This window comes from Pan paniscus, chromosome 1, assembly GCF_029289425.2.
Source record: "Pan paniscus chromosome 1, NHGRI_mPanPan1-v2.0_pri, whole genome shotgun sequence".
NCBI classification, from domain to species: Eukaryota; Metazoa; Chordata; class Mammalia; order Primates; family Hominidae; genus Pan; species Pan paniscus.
In genome coordinates this window covers 67328990-67354949 of record NC_073249.2, presented here as the reverse complement: position 1 = coordinate 67354949, position 25960 = coordinate 67328990, and the positions used below count along the sequence as shown (strand labels likewise).

Sequence of the window (25960 nt, the reverse complement as noted above, 5' to 3'; positions counted from 1 at the left end):
TTAAATGGTCGAGGAAGGGGAGCAAAGGAGGAGAAAAGTGATGTTTTTATTTTAAAAGATGTTATTAATCATTTCCAGATACCAAACTACGAACCATAAGCCAGAGCCTCTGCTGCACACACCACCAGCCCCTGAGGTGGGGATGACAAACATAACAGAACGGAATGGTAAGGCGCGAGTGCGGTTCTGCAGGCTTATGGTATTTCTGCCATTTGAGTGCCTGCTTCCCTTCCTAGATGTCTTGACCTCATTGAGCAGTTTATTCATTGTCATATCCCCCAGTAGTGTCCAGGGTGAGTGTTCAATAAATGATATTTGTTAACCACACAGAAGTGACAGCGGCACCATCAAGAGAACATGTGCTTTGAGCTGCTTTTCCAAGAATGGAAATGGATTTGCTTTGATCCATTCATGTGACCAGGGGCACGCTTTGTAAGGGTTAGGAACATAATACATGACTACTGACTCTTTCAGGAGTGAACAAGAGGCCTTGTCCTCCTTGGCCAGCCCCACATTTACTTAAAATGATGAAATTAGGGCACAGATGAGTCCAAGAACTGACCAGGGAGGCTTGAGCATAGGCGAGAAGTAAAAGCAGAAGAAAACCCTTAACTGGTTCACCCGCAGAAACCCAGACTGTACTTTTAGAGAAGTTAAAAGTAAAACAGCCTGTTTCATCCAGTTTGACTTTGCTGTGTCTGCTGCCCTTTCTTCTCCTTCCCCTTCTTCCCTAAATTGCCACCCGCCCCCATTCTTCACCCCCACCATAAAAAGAGCATTAGAATGCTTGAACCCATGAACTTTTCTGTTTCTTGGTACACACCGTATCAGTGCTGACAAGGGGTTCCATTGCATGTGCTTTGAAGTCATATTTTTCTCTCTTAGAGTAGAATTGCCATGTCCAAGGGGTGGGTGGAGTGGGAGAGCAATTACAGGGAAAGATTTTGTTCCAAATCTGCAGAAATAGCCTGAGATTAAAAGTATTTCTTCAATGTTGTTCTGCTGCCTGAAATAAAAGCTTTGTATTAGGATTTTGCTCTACTCCCAAATCTTATCTCTATTAGGAAACAACTTTTCTCTCTCTTTTTTTTTTTTTTTTTGAGACAGAGTCTTACTCTGTTGCTCAGGCTGGATGCAGTGGCGCAATCTCGGCTCACTGCAACCTCCACTCACTGTAACCTCTGCCTCCCGGGTTCAAGCAATTCTCCTGCCTCAGCCTCCCGAGGAGCTGGGATTATAGGCGTCTGCCACCACACCCAGCTAATTTTTTGGTATTTTTAGTAGAGACGAGGTTTCACCATATTGGCCAGACTTGTCTTGAACTCCTGACCTTGTGATCCGCCTGCCTTGGCCTCCCAAAGTGCTGCGATTACAGGCGTGAGCCACTGTGCCTGGCCCTTTCTCTGTCTTTTAAAGGATCCATTCTCACTCTGCAAGTATGAAGTCCTTTACCTGGGGATCTGGAGTGCCTTCCCAGGGCCTGTGTGGTTGCCATATTAGACACAAAATTTAGGGTAGGGCTCACATTGACCAAACCTTTTCTGTTTAGGAAATGGAGTTTTCCCTGTGTATGAATGATTTCAACAGGCATTCAGTGAGACCTTTAAATCATGTTAAAGAGATACAATTGAGACTCAGGGTTGGGGAACACCCTGGAAACCCAACCCAGAATTGTATAATATTCTTTTAAAAATTATTATTATGTAATAAACCAACATCAATTCTTTCCAAAAGAATGGACCATAGTAGAATCTTAAACCAAATCAAAATAATAATAATAAAAATGAAGAAGAAAAGAAATGGCTCTGGAAGTTGATAGCATTATTCTTAAACCATAATTTAGGGAAAAGCTGTAGTTGGCCAAGCTTTCAAATTTCACTTTATACAATTAGAGAAGGAAAGACTACATTTACATTATACTTCAGTTCAATAACTAGCACTAAGAATGGAGGAATTGTTCTTTACAGTTTTTGATTGTTTGATATTCTTCAGTTCAAGACAGGAAATTGGAAATTCACGTCTCAGCCATATCTGTAGCCTGATTTGAGTTTTGTAGGATGCGTGCTGAAATCAGTCAAATACAAGGAACACTTCATTTCCCCAACTGCATGTTATGATGGAAGGTTTGGGTCTGTTTGAGCTCTACCCTGAATCATGTCTCTAGCAGGAAACTACGTGGAAAGTTGGGAAGAATCAAGTTCATCTTAGTTAACAACCTGGGGAAAATGTCCTATTGAGAAAATTAAAGCCATACGATTCTAGAATTAGATCTTCACATCATTCTATCTTAAAGATGAGGAACTGAGGCTTAGATAACTCATAGTAACTTGATGAAGTCACGTTAGGTTAGTATTTTAGAGCCTAATGAGCTTTCAAGGTGCTGTTCTTTTTCTGTTCCCTTTCCTTTAGTCTCTTTGGTCTGTGGGTGATCTGTTCCGGGGCCACCATCTCTAAAATACTGAAATTCCTACAGTCCTCACTGAGGGAGGTGCAGAGGACAGGGAGCAACCATTCACCTCTCAATCCTGGGTATGCTTATCCAGTGACTTCTGTATAGCAGACACTCAATATATATTTTCTTTGTGAATAACTAGATTAGCAGAAAAAAACAACACCGTAGGAAAGATTCTCTTTGAAGGACTCTTTGGAGATCATTTTTCACATCTGATAATCTGCCTCCAGTTTCATTGTTTTGTGAATCTGGGGTTTTTTAAGATACATTTTGTCCTTTATTCTCAATTTACACTGTACAGATTGTTGTTCTGTAGATTGATTGGAACATTATTGAAGCTAATTAAAAAATTTAGAGAATTTAGCATTCTGATCAAAAAATTATTTAGATCAGAGTATGTGCTTTAGTTGGTACCATTCCCAAAGAAATACTCAATGGGATCCACAGCCCTTCCTCCCTCCCCTCCCACCTCATTAGTTAATTTGGATCCCTGTTTATTTCACATTGACTCGCCAAATTTTAACAGGAAACAAACAGCCCTAGGGTATGTTTTCTGGATGCTTGGGCAATTCTTAGTCTGGTTCTGGATTTTTCCTGTCCGTTCTCCTCTTCCACTTCTTTTAAACCCGTTCTCTGGAGACTTGTTTACTGGGGTTGGAGAATCAGAAGCTTGGCCGGGGTGGTGTGAACCTAGTGCCCTCTGGTGGAATTTTGTGAGAATGACAAACTCCCCCAAAGCTTGAGTGTTTTGAGTTTTTTCTTGAGTAGCCTTTAGTGGGAGGACCTTTCTGTTACATCTTAAATCTAGTAAGTTAATAGCATGCAGGCTTATTGCCTACACTGAATATTTGAAAGCTATTATGTTGGGGGGTATCACTTGATTACCAGAGGCTTATTGTTATAGAATTAGGCCTCATTACAGGAAACAGGCAGCTAAGTGTTTGTGCTTTTTCATCACCTCCCATTAATGTGTAAGAGAGGTAAAGAGAAAAGGAAGGCTCCCAAAGAAAAGTAATTGAAAAAAGGCTAGGAACCAAGAGTAAAGGGGAAATGGCAAACTTTAGAAGCCTTGGTCACAAACAAGTCTTATCCCCAGTCCTTGCTTTGGATCTGAGCCCAGAAATGTAAGACCCAGTCAGAAGTTGAGAGTCTGCCGGATTCTCACCCCCCGGGGGAGATGGGGGTCAGGGTAGGGGACAGAAAGTGTTGCATAAACACACTCCTAAGGGAGGTCTAGGGTGTTTACACTGTGCTGTTTGCTTTACCTGGGCTTTCTGGTTTTCTTTCTTTCTTTCTTTCTTTCCTTCCTTCCTTTCTTTTTTCTTCTTTTTTTTTAAGACATAGTCTCACTCTGTCACCCAGGCTAGGGTGCAGTAGTGCAATCTCAGCTCACTGCAACCTCCACCTCCCAGGTTCAAGTGATTCTCCTGCCTTAGCCTCCCGAGTATCTGGGATTATAGGTGCGGGCCACGACGCCTAGCTAATTTTTGTATATTTAGTAGAGACAGGGTTTCACCATGTTGACCAAGCTGGTCTCGAACTCCTGACCTCAAGGGATCCGCCCGCCTTGGCCTCGCAAAGTGCTGGGATTATAGGCGTGAGCCACAGTGCCCAGCCGTCTTCTTTCTTTCACAATTTCATTTTTTTCATTTTGAGATAACTTGTTTCTCCATTGCCATTAGCAAAGTCATTGTGGCCCAGAGGACACAGTCACACTTGCGTCAGACACACCTGCACTTAAATTCCTGTGTTGCCTCATACCAACTGTGAGACTTGGGCAAGTCAACCTGCTGGAGTCTCAGTTTTCTAGAGACTCCTTATAGAAACATTTGTGAGGATTAAAAACAATAACAGAGTCAACTTCAGAAACAAGTTACTGGATTTTATTATACCCCAAAACAAGGAAGAGAGTGGGCCCATTACTAAGGCAGTGACTCAGTGTTCAGGACTGTTGTTGTCACCCAGAGAGATTCACAAAACCTCCAACCTGTCCAGCAATACATTTAGAAGAAACAGGATTAGGGAAGACTCTGGAAGCAAAGAAGCCTTTATTAAACATAACCATGATCCATAGCTGGAGTATACATAGGAAATTTGGTAACTTGGATAAGGCAAAGTCTTTTCCCTTTAGGAGCCTGTACTTTAGTGGGTGAGGAAAAACCTTCTGAAAGAAAATGATTTCAGCAGCAGTATAAAAGAAAGTGTGTCACCTGTATGAGCAAACTAACAAAGCAGATTTAATGTAAGTGCCCAAGAGTTCCAAAACAAGGGAATCAATAAGAGTTCTGGAGAAGGCCACCTTGGGGATACTTGGTGCGGTGGGGGGGTGGATGTAGGTTTATTCTGGGAATAGAATAACATGGTAAATATGTGACTGTAGGATGACTGGCTGTGATTTGCAAGGAAAAGAAATTTGCAAAGACCCAAGAATGGTATCTGCTAAATTGCATGTGCAAGGGTGGTCATGGTGAAAAGGAAAGTTTGGGCTAGAATAAGAGTAATAAAATGAGAAGTCAGGGAAGTACCAAGCATTTGAATTCTATAAAAATGCTATAGCAGTTGAATTCTATACAAATTTAAATTATGGAAATTTGAAATGTTATTAAGTATTTAAAAAGTCTCACTTTATATGTAAAGTTTGAAATGAAGCCAATTCTTGAAAGCTGCGGAGAGAGAAGGAGGCAAAGCGAGCATAATTTCAGCCTGTATGAATTAATTATAAATTCTATCATGCTATTTCCACATGGTGGCACCACTTTGGTGAGCACGTAAAGTACCCACTTTTCTTTATCAAGATGGGATTTGAATGGGTCCAGTTTTGAGTTGTGAGAAGTCTTTATTCCCTCAGGTAAAAGGCAATCCCTTGTGCCTGATGACGCTAGTGACAGCATAACTGCTAGACTCTGTTGTCCTCCCTTCACAGCTCTTCCTTTTGTTGCATTCTCTTCCCCCAGTGGCTTTTCTTGCACACTAAGAAAAAGTGTTCTCCTGATCCTTTTCCCTCCCTCCCGCAAATCCCATCAGTGTCTCTTTCTCAATCCCTCTCCCCTTATCTTCTCAGTAATTAGAGGCTCAGGGACAGAAAATGTACCAGCACGGGCATGGTGGCAGGCTCCTGTAATTGCAGCTACTCGGGAGGCTGAGGCAGGAGAATCACTTGAACTCGGGAGGCGGAGGTTGCACTGAGCTAAGATTGTGCCATTGCACTCCAGCCTGGGCAAGAGAGCGAGACTGTCTCAAAAAAAAAAAAAAAAGGAAAGAAAAGAAAATGAACCAGCAGACAGGACCAACTGCTAGCCTTCAAGGCCATTACCTTTACCAAGGAGGGTACCATGCTCGTGGCTGAGGAGCCCACAGGAGGAAGATGAGGTGGACGATATGACAGCCACTGTAGGCCCTGTCTCAGGGGGAGCTCTTTGGAAGGAGGAGAGCCTGGTCCTCTTTCTCTGACTGCTCCACTTCCTGTAGCAACTTGTAGAGGGGTCCTGGAGTGCTTGCATAATATGGAGCTTCTTTGGGCCCAGTCAGCTTCAAGCTGGGTCTGAAACAATGATACCAAAAGGAAGAGAAGCCATAGATTCCCAACAGGAATGAGGCATTGATCATCACATGCCAGCAGAAGAAGGTGGTGACAAACATGATGTCACTGATGTCATCGTCCTGCCATGGGTAGCCAGAGACAGTTCTGTATAGAATAAAGCCTGCCTGCATCAGCCAGGAGCCCATCATCAGAATCAGAAAGGTCTCCATCAGCTGGAGATGACACATGTTGGGAGCCCACAGCTCTGCAGTCAACACCAGCAACAGCAGGAACACCACCAAGATGAGCAGAGAATGAATGTGCAGCTCCACCCCTTCTGAATCTTTAATATGTGACACCATCAGCAGCAGGAGCTCGTAGATGATCAGGACCAGGGTACCTTTTTCTAGGCCCACACACCTCTGAGGCAGCACGTTCTTGCTCATGAAGTCCACACAGCCATTAAGAGTGAGGAGGATGAACATGGTGAGGTGCTGCCACTCTTTGGGGTACATGAACCTTGGTGGCAGCTCCCTGTTCATCAATATCAACCCTCCTTTAATGCAGCTGACCTCATAAACTGTCAACAGGGAGCCGGTCACCATCTTCAACAAACCTCCATAGGATATTTTCCACAGCCTAGCACATCTTCCCTTATTCCTGGGAGGGGACAAAGGATACAGGAGAGAGTCACTGAATATTATAGCTTTGGATATTACTACTGCCTGATATAGTCCATATAAGAACAGAAACAGCCCTGGGTACACATGACCAATAAAGGTTCCCATGGAACCATCAATCTGTCCACTGAAGGAGAGAAGTGCGATACTCAGGCACAGCCTCACTTTATGCAGCCACTTAAAGTTCTGGGCTTTGGAAAGAACTGCCTTCCACCTACTTTTATCATCTCACCGCACCCACTGCTCCCCCACAAAGAGGAAATGTTTCTCAAGACAAGCCTACACATTCGGTGGAATATGGCCTATCATTCCATTCCATTCCGGTACATTGGGAATGCACTGGCTTCTGCCAAAGTAGTTGGTGAATGGGCTTTCAGAGGACCCTCTTACAGCCCTTGAGGTGCTTCTGGTTACACTCATCCCTATGTCCCATGGCTTCCTTCCTCTTGTCCTGCCCAGAGCTCGAGGAGAAAAGGAGAGGAAAATGGAGTGGGTTGCCATGACAGTATCTAGCATGACATGGACACTCATAAACTCTTGAGTATGCTTCAGTCCTTCTTAGACATCATTTTGGTCCAATTATAAAGTCAAACATTTTCTTTATGGATACATACTTTTGAACATTTGGATATATAGTATAGCACCCATCTGGCTTTTCTACTTATCTGTGATAGACACATCTTCAAGACCTCCAAGAAAGCCCCCTTCAGCATCCCCCCATTACCTGCTCACATTGCCCCAACCACCACCACTTCAAAATTTCTACTGGCCAGGAGATGAATCTGAAAAGCCACCCCTGGGTATTGATTTTAGAGGCTGTGGTGATTTTGTAGTAGTGTCAGCATAACTTGAGCTTGAACCCGGAATTTCCTTCCCAATGTGGTTCCAAATTAGGTTTGGCTACAGGTGGAATTTACATGAGAATCTGAAGGCGGAAGTGAAGCAGCAACCTAAGAATACTCCAAAGGCATAGGGTGCTGGATACTGCTGTAGCTCATGCATTGTGTCACTGTTCTGCGGGCTCACCTCCCAGATGAGCAGCAGCCAGGCCTAGAGCTGCCCCGAGCTACTTCTGCAGGTTGCCTGCCATTGAGGTATGAGATAGGGAGAGGAGGACATGGGCTCCAGTTTGTCCTGGTAGGTTCTGGTTTTGGTTTGTCTTTGGTCTTCCCTCGTTCATATAATATGGTTCTTGCTGACTGCTGCCACCTCAACCTGAAATGACTTCAGGTCCCCCACACAGCAGAGAGAAAACAGCTTTCCATAGATGTTGTCACCAGATCCCATGTGTAAGGTCTAGTTTCTATCAGGCATCCATATCCCATCACTCTGCTTCCATCAGCCATCCCTAACTGATACAAGGAAGTAAGATGAGTCCTGAAAATGGAGATACCACTGAGAGGAATCACCCTAGTGAGCTGGTATTGGCCACTGATATTTTAATGTGAAATAGCCACCAGCTTCCTTTCTCAGTGATTACTTGGTGAGTGTCTAATGCATCTAGGAGGACAGAGTTCTAGGTATTGGGTAACAGCCCTCCGAGCCTGAGAAAGGGGAATGGTGGAGAACAAGGTACAGGGAATGTGAAGCATCCCCAGGCACACAAGTGGTTCAGGGTTTATTGCAGAGGGTCCCTGCAGCAAGAGTTTCTCTGAGGGCAATAGGTGTGCTGAGGCGAGTGGAAGTTCATCGCAGATGATGAACCTTGCTGACTCAGTCCTCTGCATAATCATCCGTGCTCACACTACAAGCAATGCTGTAAAGCAGAGGCAACACCTGTGTGCTGATGGCGCCCCCAGTGGGGAGGAGGAGAGTTGACACACAGGGCATAGTGCTGCCTCTGAGCCCACTCTCCCATCCAAATGCCTTACACTTTCTCAAGCCCACTTTATGCCAGAAAAAGTAGATATCTCTCTCTGCAGTTGAGCGTGGCAGTAATTCATACTTCTTCTTGCAGTTGTGAGATCTGGTGTGGCTGGGGGTCGAATGTGAAGGTAGGCTATAAAAACAAAACAATTCTGCTTTCTGAAGGAATTTACTTTGCTAATTTAATTTTAATTTTTAGGTGTTATAGAATTAATATAGAGTCATTGTAGAAGAATCAGGTTTTTTTTTTTTTCTTTTTAAAGACAGATTCTTACTTTGTTGCCCAGGTTGGTCTTAAACTCCTGGGCTCAAGTGATCCTCCTGCCTTGCCTCCCAAACTGCTGGGATTGCAGGTGTGAGCCACTGTGCCAGCCTTTTTTCCCTCCCTCCCTCCCTTCCTGCCTGCCTGCCTGCCTGCCTTCCTGTCTGCCTGCCTGCCTCTTTCTTTCTTTTCTTTTTCTTTCTTTCTTTCTTTCTTTCTTTCTTTCTTTCTTTCTTTCTTTCTTTCTTTCTCTTTCTTTCTTTCTCTATCTCTTTTTCTTTCTCTCTCTTCCTTCCTTCTTTCTTCTTTCTCTCTTCCTTCCTTCCTTCCTTTCTTTCTTTCTGCCTCCCTCCCTCCCTTCCTTCCTTCTTCCTTACTTCTCTCTCTCTCTCTCTCTTTCTTTCCATTTTGTTTCTTTCCACATCCCTTCAGTACAACATAAATTATATAAGCAAAAAGAACATTAAAAATCATCTGTAAGGCCAGGTGTGGTGGCTCACACCTGTAATCCCAGCACTTTGGGAGGCCGAGGTGGGTGGATCACTTGAGGTCAGCAGTTCAAGACCAGCCTGACCAACATGATGAAACTTCGTGTCTACTAAAAATACAAAATTAATCGGGCATGGTGGCACATGCCTGTAATCCCAGCTACTTGGGAGGCTGAGGCAAGAGAATTGCTTGAACCTGGGAGATGGAAGTTGCAGTGAGTTGAGATCGCGCCATTGTACTCCAGGCTGGGCAACAAAAGTGAAACTCCATCTCAAAAAAAAAAAAAATCTGTAATCCCACAACCTGGAGGTGATCATTGTCACCAGTGAGGTGTAGAGACAGTCTTCAGAAGGCAGCATGAGGAAGTGGAAAATACATTGATGTGAAGTCAGAATCTGGGTTCTAGTTTTAGTTTTCTCTTGATTTCCTGAATGTCATACACTTATCTACAAAAAGTGAGTGTTGGACTTAATTTTTCCTACAGTGAAAATAAAAAGGCATAGATGTTGTGACACAGAGGTGAGCATGTTTGTCTCCTGTCTCCTTCTCCCTTTTGATGAACTATCAAAATACATGGAAGCACGGTAGACCTGAATGCTCAGAGGAAGGAGATTCAAAGAGAAAATCTGAGAGCAATACTTCTGAATGAATCACAGAGAAGAGAACCTCAGGGACTCTCCTTGGTTCTTGGATTTGTCCTGGGAGACGCAGGCAGTCTGTTGCTCCTCCAGGAGCCGTGTTGTTCAGGCCTCAAGAATAAATGCATTTGGTCACTCTTTTTTGGTGATGTGGTGGGGGGTGCAGTATATGGCATCTATCACAATGGTTACTCTTAATATTGCTTCTTGAATCTCGGGTTTGTGGTCCACACAAGGTGGAGGTAGCAGAGCTTATTCCAGCTCTCACACTCATTTCCATAGCTGCTCCTGGCAGCTGAGAGCTGGGCACCAGTGGTCAGAAGAGGAGGGAGAACAGCAGCACTGACTCAACAGCAATGAGAGGTTGAATGTGGCATGAATGCAGGACATGCACCCCCACTTACGGTCCTGTCTGGGATGTTCAGTCCTCTGCCTTGGCCAGACATCAAGGCTGCACACAGTTCATTAAAACATGAACATCCTGATTCCAGGACTTTGAAGATAGGAATCGCCCATTCCAAATCAGACGCTGCCCACAAGCAGCTGAGCAAGGAGCCAAAGGTGGTGAATGATTAGCAGAACTGCCAGACAGCTCCAGAGTCTGTGGACACAAAGTACCTGGAAAGCTGTTTCATGGGTGTGATATTATGATTATATACATGTTGGTTTTTGTCCATGGCTCCTAGCTCATATCTCCCTTAACCCTGATACAGTCTTTTGTCATAATGTTGGGAGCACTTTAGGCTTCACAAACAGACCTCAGGAAACAGAATCTCTCTCTCTGACCTTCTCCTCCCCTCCTTTCACTTGCCCAAGGCAGGACCCTAATCTGATTGCAGGTCATAAGACCTTCATTCCAGAGAGAGTTGTGCCCCATACTCTGGAGGAAGGAATGCTGCATGGAGAGACCAAGAAGAATCTGAACAGACAGGCCTTCCTGGGTTTCCATCATACCCTTTTTGTCCAATCACATTTTGACATATTTGTCCATGCATCATTCATGGACAATCAATGAAGTCTCCTTAAAAGGCCCAAAGGGCTGGAAGTGGTGGCTCACGTCTGTAGCACTTTGGGAGGCCAAGGCGAGTGGATCACTTGAGGTCAGGAGTTCGAGTCCAGCCTGGACATATGGTAAAACCCCATCTCTACTAAAAATACAAAAATTAGCTGGGCGAGGTGGTGCATGCCTGTAATCCCAGCTACTCGGGAGGCTAAGGCAGGAGAATTGCTTGAACCTGGAACTGTAGGTTCCAATGAGCTGAGATCACGCCACTGCACTCCAGCCTGGGCGACAGAGTGAGACTCTGTCTCAAAAAAAAAAAAAAAAAAAAAAAGAAAAGCGCAAAGACCAAAGAAATGTTGAGAGAGCTTCCAGGTAGCTGAACAGGTGGAGGTTCCTAGAGAGTGGCACACCTATGGAGGGCATGGAAGCTCTGTGCCCCTTCCCCCATACCTCACGCTACACATCTCTTCATCTGTATTCTTTGCAATATCCTTTATAGTAACTTGGCAAATGTGTTTCTTTGAGTTCTGTGAGCTGCTCTTGCAAATTAATCAAATCCAAAGAGAGGGTTATGGGAACCCCAACTTAAAGTTGGTCGTCAGAAGTTCTGAAAGCCCGTACTTGCAACTGCTGTTGGGAGCGGGGGCAGTTTTGGGGATTGAGCCCTCACCCTGTGGGATCTGACACTATCTCCAGGTAAATAGTGTTGGAATTTAATTACAAACACCCTGCTGGTGTCTGCCAGTTGGTGTGTGTGAAGGAGAACCCCCCAAATTTGCTTACAGAAGTTTTCTGTGTTGAATTCTGTGGTGTGAGAGCAGAGGAAAAACACAGTTTAAAGGTTTTTTCTAAACAATGGGAAACTGAGTTTCCAAAAGTTGCTTGACCATGGGTATCCAGGAAGTCCCTCCTTGCCCAATTGCTCCACGGCGAGACTCCCCCCAGACCTGCCTCCCCACCTGCCACCCCACATTCCTGAGGGACCCCAGATACAACCACTGCCTTTTGCCTGGCATCATGAAATGCCAGAGTACTCAAGAACGTCCTCAGGAACCCAGTAAACATTGGATTTCCTAACTGCTGTGGACCCTTCTGAGTCTGCAGGGCTTATAAAGGAGTATAAAGACAAATTATTTCCATCTAAGAGCTTACTGTTTAGTTGAAGGCACAACACCTCTACACACACATGCACACACATTAAGGAACTATTTAGACTACTTTTTAGACTACTTCTGTTTCATAGAAATCAAACGTCACATGTAAATTTAAATTTTCCAACCCCCACATTCAATAAGTATAAAAAAGGTGAAATTGGTTTTCATGAGATTTGACCCAATATATCAAAAATACTATTTCAAAATGTAATTAATATAAAGTTATGAATTACTTTTTTTTTTTTTTTCAAGACAGAGTCTTGTTCTGCCACCCAGGCTGGAGTACAATGGCACAATCTCAGCTCACTGCAACCTCCATCTCCCAGGTTCAAGCAATTCTTGTGCGTCAGCCTCCCAACTCCTGGGATTAGGTATGTGCCACCACGCCTAGATAATTTTTGTATTTTTAGTAGAGATGGGGTTTCACCATGGTGGCCAGGCTGGTCTCAAACTCCTGGCCTCCAGCGATCCACCCACCTTGGCCTCCCAAAGCACTGGGATTACAGGCATGAGCCACAAGTTGTTTTATTTTGTTTTGTTTTTAAGAGACAGGGTCTCACTCTGTCACCCAAGCTGGAGTGCAGGGGTGCAAACACAGCTCACTGAAGCCTCAAACTCCTGCGCTGAAGCTATTCTCTGGCCTCAGCCTCTTGTGTAGCTAGGACTACAGTTATACACCACCACACCAGCCAATTTTTAAAATTTTGTGCAGAGACAGGGTCTCCTTATGTTACCCAGGCTGGTCTCAAACTCCTGGCCTCCAGTGATCTGCCCACCTTGGCCTCCCAAAGTGCTGGGATTACAGGCATAAGCCACCATGCCCAGACTGAATGAAGTATTTTATATTTCTTATTTCATACAGAATCTCCAAACTCCAGTGTGTACTTCACACTTACAGCCCATCTCAATTTAGACAAGTTCTCAATATTATTATTATTGTTATTATTATCTTAATATTATTATTATTTTCAATATTATTCCAAGTTCTCAATAGCCCCATGTGATTAATGGCTACCGTGTTGGATTACACAGATATTGGATGGGATCGAATGACCTGTTGAGGGAAATATCCATTTTAAAGTTTCAGTGAAAGAAGCAGTTCATTGAAGAGGTAGAAGTTTGATCAGAAATGGCATCTAGAGCACTACACTATAAACTTCTTAACAACTGTGGGATTTTTCCCACAGACTATGATGTTTTTCAAAGGGATATTTTAATTTAACTCTGTTTAGGAGGGGCATCATCGGCAAGGCCAAGTACACCTTAGGAAGACAAGGTCAGAAGGCTGGAGGCTTGAGAGGGTCATACAGAGAGTGGGTCCAGGGAAATCAGAACAAGGTCAGAGATAGCTCATCTGCTCATGTTTCAAACTTTCATCTTATTTCAAGTAAGGGTTACTAAGCCTTGGGATTTGTCACTGACTTACCAAAACAAGGCTTATAAGAGCTGGAAAACTTCCTGCCGCCTGCGCCTGCACCACTGGCCCAGGCACTCAGGTGGAGGCACAGCAAAAAAATTAAATCAGAAAAGAAAAAGAAAAGACAAAGAGAAAAAAATAAAAGAAATGGAAAGCAACATTCTAATTTTTTAGTTCAAGAGTCATATATCCTTTGGCTGGGCACGGTGGCTCACACCTGTAATCCCAGCACTTTGGGAGGCCGAGGCGGGTGGATCACCTGAGGTCAAGAGTTCGAGACCAGCCTGGCCAACATGGCAAAACCCGGTCTCTACTAAAAATACAAAACATTAGCTGGGCGTGGTGGTGGGTACCTGTAATCCCAGCTACTTGGGAGGCCGAGGCAGGAGAATTGCTTGAACCTGGGAGGTGGAGATTGCAGTGAGCTGAAATCGTGCCATTGCACTCCAGCCTGGGCGACAGAGTGAGACTCTGTAAAAAATAAAAAATAAAAAAGAGTCATATATCCTTGATTTCACCTGGCACACTAGCTCATAATTTTTCTCTTCAAAATTGTGTATAATGTGAGCTTTATACCTCCATTGCATAACCACAACTTCGTTTTCACCATTTGTATAATTGGTTTCAGGTGCTTTTCAACAATTGCATTTCAATAGCTGCAAACTTCTTTTTCTTATGGAAACTTTTGGCAAGGTAGAAGCACATACTCACCCTACCTCTGTTATTCCTTTTTTTTTTTTTTTTGGTTTGAGACGGAGTCTCACTCTGTTGCCCAGGCTGTAATGCCTGGGCATTACAAGTGCAATGGTGCAATCTCGGCTTACTGCTACCTACGCTTCCTGGATTCAAGCAATTCTCCTGCCTCAGCTTCCCAAGTAGCTGGGACTACAGTTATGTGTTACCATGCCAGCTAATTTTTGTGTTTTTAGTAGAGACAGGGTTTCACCATGTTGGCCAGGCTAGTCTTGAACTCCTGACCTCAAGTGATTCGCACCCCATTGGCCTCCCAAATTGCTGGGTTTATAGGTGTGAGCCACTGCACCTGGCCCCTACCTCTGTTATTACTGTGTCTTCTCTTATGACCATGCTATGGACTCATAACCCATGGCTGAGGACAGAACTCAAGCTTCCTGAATCTGTTTTTCCAAGATCATTTTTCTTCCAAACTAGAATATGCATCCCCTAGTTAGGAGTTAACCTTTGCTTCCTTTTGTTCAGGATTCTTCATTCTGCAGTTTGGGAATCTCTCTAAACTTCAAGTTTCATGTGGAAAATACAGCTATGTGACCACCAAAAAGTCTCACTCCCTTCCACAGGTAGAGTGGTGGAAGGGGGCTGCCCAGGCAGGGACTACATTTCCCAGCCTCTCAGAGACTGAGCTTGAGCCAGTGGAATGTGTGTAGAAGTGCTGTATTCCACTTCAAGGCATGGCCCATGGAAGCCTCCCTCCTGATCCCCATTTCTTTTTTCATATCTGTTGGCTGAACATAGAGAACTGGGGGGCTCTGCAGAAGGGCAAAGACACAGGATGGGTGGACCCTGGCTTCTGAAAGACTATGTGGAAGGCTCTCTGCCAACTAGGAATGCTGGCATTCAACTTTATGTATAGGGATTAATAACCTTCTATTGTGTTAAGCCAATAGGATTGAAGGGTTTATCTCTTTAAATCAGTTAGTTAATACATGCTGTCTACCATTTCTCTAAGAGGACCACAGGAAGCTCATAGAAATGCAACTCCTGGCCATCAATTATGACCAACTACCTGAAGGGTTAAGCTAATTATTCCCACCCAGTCCTCTCCTCTGCCTTCACTATCTCAGGTCTACGATATTTATGTGCCCTGTCTAAGTCACCTGCTTTCTGGGGCCCAGGAACCTAAGTTCACAAAGGCTTCCTTATGACTATAGACCCAGAGCACAAGAAGTAAATGGCTGCGAAGCTGCTGCTTCTCAACAGTATCTGCTTCATTTTATTATTTTTTTTTAATTTTAGATTTGGGGGTATTTGTTTGTTACATCGGACATGGGTATTACATGCGTCATGGTGGGGGTTGAGCTTCTAGTGTACCCATCACCTAATATTGGACATCGTACCCAGTAGGTAATTTTTAAACCCTATCTCCCTACCCCCCATCTCTTGGAGTCCCCAGAGTCTATTTTCTCTATCTTGATGTCCATGAGTATCATTTGTTTAATAACAATGGTACTCATGGACATAAAGATGGAGAAAGCTCCCACCTGTAATTGAGAACATGCAATATTTTATCTTCTGCTTCTGTGTCAGTTCACTTAGGATAATGGCCTCCAACTCCAACTGTGTTGCTGGAAAGGACTTGATTTTGTTCTTTTTTATGGCTGCATAGTATCCCATGGTGTATATATACCACATTTTCCAATAAACTGTTGGTAGACATTTAGGTTGGATCCATTACTTTGCTTTTTGTAAATAGTGCTGCAATAAACACATGAGTGCAGGTGTCTTTTTATATAATGCTTTCTTTTCCTTGGGTAGATAGCCCGTAGTGGGATTGCTGGGTTGAATGGTAGTTCTGTTTTCAGTTCTTTGAAATATCTCCATAGTGTTTTCCATAGAAGTCAAACTAATTTACATTCCCACCAGCAGTGTACAAGTGTTCCCTTTTCTCCGCATCCTCACCAATATCTGTTATTTTTTGGACAGGCGAGGTAACTCACACTTGTAATCCCAGCATTTTGGAAGGCCAAGGTGAAAGGATAGCTTAAGTGTAGGATTCAAGACTGGCTGTGGGCAACAAGGCAAGACCTCACCTCTACAAAAAATAAAAAGTAAAAAATACCCTTGCGTGTTGATGCTCACCTGTGGTCCCAGCTACTAGGAAGACTGATGCAAGGAAGATCACTTAAGCCCAGGAGTTCTAGGCTACAGTGAGCTGTATTCATATCACTGCACTCCAGCCTGGGTGACAGGGTGAGACCCTGTCTCAAAAATAATAATAATAAAAACACAAATAAAAGAAAAGAAAAGGAAACATCTGGGTTTTTGTTTTGTTTTGTTTTGTTTTTTTGATGTTTTAATGAAAGCCATTCTGACTGCTGAGAGTTGGTATCTCGGTTAGGTTTTAATTTGCATTTCTCTGATGATTATTGATGTTGATCATTTTTTCAGGTGTTTGTTGGTCACTTGTATTTATTCCTTTGAGAAATGTCTGTTCATGTCCTTGGCCTAGTTTTTAATGGAATTGTTCATTTTTTTCTTCTTGAATTGAGTTTCTTATAGATTCCGGATATTAATCCTTTGTTGGAGGCAAAATTTGTAAACATTTTCTCCCATTATGTAGGTTGTCTGTTTATCTTGTTGATGATTTCTTTTGCTGTGCAAAAACATCTCAGTTTAGTCCCATTGTCTATTTTTATTTTTGTTGCATAAATGCTTTTGAAGTCTTTATCATAAATTTTTTGGCTAGGCTGATATCCAGAAGAGTATTTTTTTTTTAGGTGTCCTTCTAGGTTTTTTTTCTTATAGTTTCAGGTCTTACATTTAAGTATTTAATCCATTTCCTTTTAATTTTTGTATGTAGTGAGAGATAGGGGTCCAGTTTCATTCTTCTGCATATAGCTAGCCAGTTTACCCAGCACCATTTAGGGTCTCTTTCCCCCGTTCTTTATTTTTCTCCACTTTATCAAAGATCAATTGGTTGTTGCTATGTGGCTTTATTTTTGTACCATGATCTATGCGTCTATTTTTGTACCAATACCTTGCTGTTTTAGTTACTTTAGCTTTGTAGTATAATTTGAATTCTGGCAATGTAATGCCTCTGGCTTTGTTCTTTTTGCTTAGGAGTGTTTTGGCTATTTAGGCTTTTCTTTAGAGCCATATGAACTTTAGGATTGCTTTTCTAATTCTGTGAAAAATAATGTTGGTAATTTGATAAGAATTGCATTGAATCTGCAGATTGATTTGGGTAATATGGTCATTTTAACCATATTGATTCTTCCAGTATATGAGTATGGGATGTTGGGATGTTTTCCATTCATTTGTGTCTTCTACACTTTATTTTGTCAGTGTTTTGTATTTTTCTTTGTAGAGATCTTTCACCTCTTTGGTCAAATGTATTTCTAGTTTTTATTTTTTTGTGTGGCTATAGTAAATGACATTGAATTCTTCTTTTTATTTTTTTTAGATGGAATCTTGCTCTGTCACCCAGGCTGGAGTGCAGTGGCATGATCTCGGCTCACTGAAACCTCCACCTCCCGGGTTCAAGCAGTTCTCCTGCCTCAGCCTCCAAAGGAGCTGGGATTACAGGCACCCACCACCATGCCCAGCTAATTGTTTTATATTTTTAGTAGAGACAGGGTTTCACCATGTTGGCCAGGCTGGTTCCAAACTCCTGACATCAAGTGATCTATCCGCCTTGGCCTCCGAAAGTGCTGGGATTACAGGCATGTGCCACCGCGCCCAGCTGGAATTGAATTCTTAATTTGTTTTTCAGCTTGAACATTTTTAAGGTATAGAAATGCTACTGATTTTTGTACATTGATTTTGTATCCTGACACTACTGAGGTTATTAATCAGGTCTAGGAGTCTTTAGAGTTTTCAAGGTCTACAATCATGTAGTCGGCGAACAGAGATAATTGGACTTTCTCTTTTCCAATTTGGATGCCTTTTATTTCTTTCTCCTGCCCAATAGCTAGGACTTCCAGTATTTGTTGAATAGTAGTAGTGAGAGTGGACATCCTTGTCTTCTTAGGGGGAAATGCTTTTAGCTTCTCTCCATTTGTTATGATGTTAGCTGTGGGTTTGTCATAATTGGTCTTACTATTTTTACATATGTTCTGTCCATGTTTAGATTTTGTTTGTTTGTTTTTGTTTTGAGTCAGAGTCTCACTCTGTTGGAGTCATGAGGCTGGAGTGCAATGATGCGATCTTGGCTCACTGCAACCTCCACCTCCCAGGTTCAAGCAATTCTCATGCCTCAGCCTACTGAGCAGCTGGGATTACAGGCATGTAATCCCACACCTGGCTAATTTTTATAGTAGAGATAGGATTTCACCATGTTGGCCAGGCTGGTCTTGAACTCCCAACCTCGGGTGATCTGCCCACCTCAGCCTCCCAAAGTGCTGGGATTACAGGCATGAGCCACTGTGCCCAGCCATTTTTTTGAGGTTTTTTTTTTTTTTTTTAAATCATGAGTCGATGTTGGATTTTATCAAATGCTTTTTCTGCATCTATTGAGATAATCATATGGTTTTTGTTCTTAGTTCTGTTTATGTGGTGGATCACATTTATTGATTTGTGTATGTTAAACCATACTTGCATCCCTGGAATAAAGCCCAGTTTATCATAGTGGATTAACTTTTTGATGTGCTGTTGTATCTGGTTTGCTAGTATTTTGTTGAGGATTTTTGCATTTGTGTTCATCAGGGATATTAGCCTGTAATTTTCTTTTTGTTTTTGTTGTATCCTTGCCTGATTTTGGTATTAGGGTAATACTGGATTTGTAGAATGACTTAGGAAGGGATCCCTCCTCCTAGATTTTTTGGAAGAGTTTCAGTAAGAATAGTACTAGCTCTTCTTTGTACACCTACTTCATTTTGGATATAATCTCTCAGTTACAGTGCCACAAGTCTCAGCATGATACAGTGTTTTCTACTGCTCACAGTGCTGGATAAACCTTTACTAAAATTGAACACCACCTTTACTAGTTTCCTATTGCTTTGAAACAAATTAACACAAATTTAGGAGCATACACAATGAAAACTTACCATTTCAAAGTTTGCATGGGTCAGGAATCCAACAGGAGTGAACTGAGTCTTCTGCGCTAGAGGTTGCTTTCAGTTCTTGGCACATGGCTTTCATAGGCAAATCACGACATGGCTGTGAGTTTTCTTCCATGCCAGCAGGAGTGAATCCTTGATGATTCACCTTCTTCTAATGTGCTCATTAATATATTTAGGAATCCTAAATATATTAGGGGTGGGTCAGACTCATCCAGGACAATCTTCCTCCTGATTAATTCAAAGTCAACTGATTAGTAACTAAGCTTAGATTTGATACTTCCTTATATGAACTGGTCCCAGCAACACTCAAGGGAAGGGGATTAACCTGAATATGTATACCAAAAGCAGGAATCTTGGGGACCATCTTAGAATTCTGCTTACCAAACCATCTAATTATCCTTTTTATCCATTACCATAGTTACAATATAATTATGTATATTGTTATTTGCATTTTTCTCATTATTTTATTGCCAATCCTTGCATAGTTCCTTGAAAACAGTAGCTCTTTAGGATTCCTAAATATATTAATTAATCCCTTGGTCGTTTTGATTGGAGGTGAAAAATCTCCATTCATTAACCACGTGTTTACAAATAAGTGTCCTTCATCGGATCTTCACTTTTGTGAAATTCAGCAGTGAAAGTTTTCTTTTTTCACTCTTCCCAACATCTGAGGGCGAACTCTTTCTAAGGTTTCGGCCTGCGGTGTAATTCCTCTACTGGTGTTTCAGGTAGGGTTTCAATTAGAAATAGATGGAAACCCAAATTGGGATAGTTCAAAGAGGGTTTAATAAAGGTACTTCTGGGCTGGGCGCGGTGGCTCACACCTGTAATCCCAGCACTTTGGGAGGCCAAGGCGGGTGAATCACCTGAGGTCAGGAGTTCGAGACCAGCCTGGCCAACGTGGTGAAACCCCATCTCAATTAAAAATACAAAAAAAACTAGCTGGGTGTGGTGGCGGGCGCCTGTAATCCCAGCTACTCAGGAGACAGAGGCAGGAGAATTGCTTGAACTCGGGAGGTAGAAGTTGCAACAAGCTGAGATTGCACCATTGCACTCCAGCCTGGGTGACAGAACGAGACTCTGTCTCAAAAATAAATTTAAAAAATACATAAATAAAGGTACTTCTTTTACAGATGTGGACAGAGTATAAGGAAACCATAAGGGATACTTGAGTAATAGTTGGAGCTGTTAACTGCCTCTAGGCCCCAAACGGATGTAGGACATGGGACATGAGACTTCTTTATATATGAAAGGATAGTGAATTGAATGGTGGCACCCAGAAAAATAGGTCCAAGTCCTAACCCCTAGAACCTGTGAATGTGATCTTACTTGGAAAAGAGTATTTGCAGATATAATTAAGTTAAGGACCTCAAGATGAGCTCACCTTGGATTTGGGGTGGGCCCTAAAGCCAACGGCAGGTGTTCTTATAAGAGAAAAGCAGAAGGAGATTAAAGGCACAGAGATACACACAGGAGAAGACAATGTGAAGATGGAGGCATATATGGGAGTGATGCAGGTATAAGCCAAGGAATGCCAAAGATTACCTGCAGTCAGTGGAAGCTAGGAGGGAGATGCGCGGCATATTTTATATCAGAGCATCTACGAGGAATAAACCCTGCCTATACCTTGAAACAAAGTTGTTGTTTTTACAAATAAAAAGCCAATTATTCCTCACATTAATTGAAGAAACCATTCATAATATGTATTTAATTCTCACATTCCATATTTTTGTTTCTGGAGCCTCTATTAAGCTATACCATGTTGATTTATGGACCTATGTTACTTGCTTGCTTCTATACCACACTGTTTTAATTCTTGAATTAATTTCATAATGGACTATGAAAGCTGGCAAAGCAATTTTCTCCCTCATTTTTTTCTTCTGGGAAAAAAAAGGCCTGAGCTGTCTCAGTGTTTCTTTCTCAGATATATTTTACAATGGGTTTGCTGAATTTTGTTAAACTTATATTGGGAATGTTTTTGGAGGGGAGTACACTCAATTTAAATATGTTTCTACAAATGCAGGTATATTAGTTGCAAGACATATTTTATGAGATATTATGTTGGGAGAAATTCACTAACTATCAGAGATTTGCTTAGCAGTTTAGAACTAGGATATGAATGACTTGATAAGATCAATAAGGAAGTGTTTTCTGGGTTTCTTCATTATTTACCATGACTGTATTCAAGAATGGCAATAAGGCTGGGTGCGGTGGCTCATGCCTGTAATCCCAGCACTTTGGGAGGCCAAGGCGGGCGGATCACCTGAGGTCAGGAGTTCAAGACCAGCCTGGCCAACATGGTGAAACCCCGTCTCTACTAAAAATACAAAAATTAGCTGGGCATGGTGGCACATGTCTGTAGTCCCAGCTACTTGGGAGGCTGAGGCAGGAGAATCACTTGAACCTGGGAGGCGGAGGTTGCAGTGAGCCGAGATCACGCCACTGTACTCCAGCCTGGGTGACAGAGCAAGACTCTGTCTCAAAAAAAAAAAAAAAAAAAAAGCAATACAAAATGAGAGCCCAGGTGATAAATAATGAAAAAGAGCCCAGTAATTAGACATAACCCAAGAAACAAGAAGGATTAGAAGCATCTTGTGTCAGGCTCCAGTCTGACCTGTACCCAAAACATCAGCCCTGCCAGGGGTATGGAAGCCCAGCATCCTCTGCACACCCAGGGCAGCCTAGAATAGAGACAGAAAGTATGACGTGCACATACTTTTTAGGAGGCCTGAGGATCATTGCAGTGTTCTACTCATGCACACCGGGGCTTTTTGCTGCCTGCTTTCTACCCATCTTGTTTTCCACGTCAGTCACACTCCTCCACCTTTCTCTGCAGAGAAGTCATTCGAGCCCAGACAACAGAAGCAGGGGCTTGACTTTCAGAGTGTATGCTCCTGTCCTGTCTCAGACCAGCCATGAGTCTTTGGGCACAGACACCTGTGGAAGTCTTCAGTTTTTTATATGTAAAATGGAGACATCTGGGAAGCCAACAGGGCATACCTCATAGAGGTCTAGTAAAGGATGATACACAGAGTAAACTAATCTCCTAAAAAGGTCAGTGGAGTTTATTTTATACACAGACCCGCTGCTGTGTGATGCAGTCTTAGCCTGTGGCTGCCTCTCCGAGAGTTCACATAGGAGACACTACATTTAGAAGAGACAGGAAAGGGAGGCGCTTGAAGCAAATGAGAGACTTTATTAAGCATGAATTGTGTGGAGGACAATGTTATATTCTTCTGGAACATGCAGCAGAAATGGGTAACTAGGACATGATAAATTCCCTGCTGTTCAGGCGCCTGCCTTGTAGTTAGTGGGGCAAAACTTCCTGGAGAGGAGCAATATGAGATACAGAACAAAGGAGAGTGTATCAGCAGCACCGGCAAATAGCAACGCAGATTTACACGAGTTGCTGAAGATCTCCATACCCAAGGAGTCTATGAGAATTTTTCTGAGGAGGACTTTTTGGTGGAAGTGGTGCAGGAAATTTATGGCTGAGTGTAGAATGACACCGTGTAGTAAAAATGTGACTGCCAATGGGTTTTGTAGAGAGCGTTATTTCGAAAGGCTCAGGTGTAGGATATAGTAAATTAGGATCTAGTAAACTGCTGCTGGGGCTAGTGGTGGTTAAACAAGTAGAAAAACACTTTGCTTTGGCTGGATTGGAGGTCAGGAGTAAGAGATGTGGTGGCATTTAGTGAAAGTTTGGTTTATGGAGACTTGAAAAACTATGATGTAAACAGTTTTAATTCTCACTTTATGTGCAGAATTTGAAACTATGCTAATCCACCCAAGTTAAAAATACATAAGAGATTCTTATTTCAGTCAGGTGGGTTAAGTGAATGGTACTCCATCTGTTTACGCTGTTTCACCTTAGCTGGCCAACAGAAATACCCATCACTCCAATCTTGATTTGTGAGAAGTCTTTATTCCTTAGGTAAAAACCAGGCCAGGCAGCTGGTGGGGGCATCACTGCTGGGCTCCACCCTCCTCCTTTCAGAGGCCTCCCTTTGATTGTTTTCTTCCCGCTATGGATATTTCTTGGCCACATTCCTACCCCTTTGGGACTCTTCCTCCTCTCCCACTTTGGCCCATCCACATAACCCCATCTGTGCCCCCTCTTCAGGTTTCTCTCTCCCTATCTACTCAGCAGTCTGAGGCCCAGCTACAGGGACAACAGTCGAGGCCAATTACTGTCCTTCAGGGCCATTCCCTTCACTGGGGACCAAAGAGGGTGCCATGTTCGTGGCTAAGGAGCCCGCAGGAGGAAGATGAGTTGGACGATGTGCCTGCCACTGTAGGCCCTGTCTCAGGGGGAGCTCTTTGAAAAAAAGAGAACCTGGTCCTCTTTCTCTGACTGCTCCACTTCCTGTAGCAACTTGTAGAGGGGTCCTGGAGTGCTTGCATAATATGGAGCTTCTTTGGGCCCAGTCAGCTTCAAGCTGGGTCTGAAACAATGATACCAAAAGGAAGAGAAGCCATAGATTCCCAACAGGAATGAGGCATTGATCATCACATGCCAGCAGAAGAAGGTGGTGACAAACATGATGTCACTGATGTCATCGTCCTGCCATGGGTAGCCAGAGACAGTTCTGTATAGAATAAAGCCTGCCTGCATCAGCCAGGAGCCCATGATCAGGATCAGAAAGGTCTCCATCAGCTGGAGATGACACATGTTGGGAGCCCACAGCTCTGTAGTCAACACCAGCAACAGCAGGAACACCACCAAGATGAGCGGAGAATGAACGTGCAGCTCCACCCCTTCTGAATCTTTAATATGTGACACCATCAGCAGCAGGAGCTCATAGATGATCAGGACCAGGGTACCTTTTTCTAGGCCCACACACCTCTGAGGCAGCATGTTCTTGCTCATGAAGTCCACACAGCCATTAAGAGTGAGGAGGATGAACATGGTGAGGTGCTGCCACTCTTTGGGGTACATGAACCTTGATGGCACTTGCTTGCTCATTAGCACCATCCTGCCATCAAGACAGAGAACCACATAAAATGTTAAGAGGGAGCCAGTCACTATCTTTAGTAATCCTCCATAGGCTATTTTCCACAGCCTGGCACATCTTTGCTTATTCCTGGGAGAGCACAAAGGATACAGGAGACAACCTTTGAGTATCATGCCCTTGGAGACCACTGTGGCCTGATATAGTCCATGAGAGAAAAGAAATAGCCCCAGGTAAAAATGGCCAATGAACTTTCCCATGGAATAGAGGCCTGTCCGACTGAAGCGTGAAGAACAATACTCAGGACCTCTCTGCTCTCCTTTCCCTCACAGGCCTCTCGAGTTTTGGGTCTATATATACAGAGCTAAGTTCTACCTACTTTTATCATCTCCTTCTGCCCACTGCTCTCTCACAGACTGGAAAGTTCTGGACAGGAGCCTAGGTTTTTAGTGAGGTGGGTCTCATTGTTCCGTTTCATTCCAGTACACTGGGAACTAATTGAGTTCTGCCAAAGTAGAAACATAAATATTTTTTAGTATGCACCTGTGGGAATTTGTGCTCTCAGGAGCTCTGCTTTTGGACCCTTGAGGACCTTCTGGTTACACTTGTCCCTCTCTCTCATGGCTTGCTTCCTTCTGCCCCTGTTCAATGCTCGGAGTAGAAAAAGAGAGGTGCCTAAGCACGGAGATTATCCAGAGAAGACCTGGGTTACTCACAAACCTTAATGCATCCTTTAAGACTCCTTACTCGGACAGGCATGGTGGCTCAAGCCTGTAATCCCAGCACTTTGGGAGGCCAAGGCAGATCTCGAGGTCAGGAGTTCGAGATCAGCCTGGCCAACATGGTGAAATCCCATCTCCACTAAAAATACAAAAACTAGCTGGGCATGGTAAAGAGTGCCTGTAATCCCAGCCACTTGGAAGGCTGAGGCAGGAGAATTACTTGAACCCGGGAGGCGGATGTTGCAGTGGGCCAGGATCATGTCACTACACTCCAGCCTGGGTGACAGAGCGAGACTGTCTCAAAAAAAAAGACTCCTTACTCATATGTTGGGTCATATACTGAGAGCAAATACATTCTTCCTAGACATAAAAGTTTATAAACGTTTGGATGTGTGCTCATATATATAGATACTGAGCTCTTGTCCTCTTCATTCTTTTATAACAGTTTTTGGGGATCACAAAGAAAGCAGCTCAATTGCCCCAAATTATCTTTCCACAGAACAGTAGATGAATGTAAAATGTCACCTTTTGAGATCAATTTTGGAATGTTAAGGTATAATTTTTTATTAAAATGCAGATATGTTGAGATAAGTAGATCCAACAAGCTGCTTATATTTTAATGTGAATTAGGTCCTCAACTTTATTCTCTCTTTAATTATCATTTACTATGTGTCTAACACATATAGGCAGAAAGAGTTCTAAGCACTAGGTAGCAGCCAGCTGCATATGAGGGGTTGCATCCAAGGCAAGAGTCTTCATTTATTTATTTTTATTTCTATTTTATTTTTATTTTTAGATAGTGTCTCGCTTTGTTGCCCAGGTTGCAGTGCAGTGGCTTGATGACGGCTCACTGCAGCCTCAACCTCCTAAGCTCAATCAATCCTCCTGCCTCAGCTGCTGAGTAAGTGGGACAACAGACACGCGCCACCACATCCAGCTATTTTTTGTAGAGATGAGGTCTCACTACGTTGTCCAGGCTGGGTCTCAAACTCCTGGGCTCAAGTGATCCACCCACCTCAGCCTCCCAAAGTGCTGGGATTACAGGCGTG

General features: G+C 43.2%; 1 protein-coding gene across 1 annotated transcript; it reads right to left on the bottom strand.

The window, feature by feature from the left end:
• Positions 1-3485: 3485 nt before the first annotated feature.
• Positions 3486-24547, bottom strand: TEDDM1 (transmembrane epididymal protein 1). Its single transcript, XM_057301973.2, has 2 exons — positions 24181-24547; positions 3486-6491 (listed from the first exon to the last, which is right to left on the bottom strand). The coding sequence occupies exons 1-2, from the start codon at positions 24447-24449 to the stop codon at positions 5855-5857; spliced, it is 906 nt and encodes a 301-aa protein (XP_057157956.1). The 5' UTR covers positions 24450-24547; the 3' UTR covers positions 3486-5854.
• Between the last annotated feature and the right edge of the window lie 1413 nt (positions 24548-25960).

Bases quoted from the DNA above. Each gene is read 5' to 3' on its own strand.
- TEDDM1 (XM_057301973.2), bottom strand. From the start codon at position 24,449: ATGGGAAAGTTCATTGGCCATTTTTACCTGGGGCTATTTCTTTTCTCT. The intron at 6,492-24,180 runs GTTCATGTACCC...GCTGCCACCAAG, and splicing joins AGCAAGCAAGTGCCATCAAG to GTTCATGTACCCCAAAGAGT.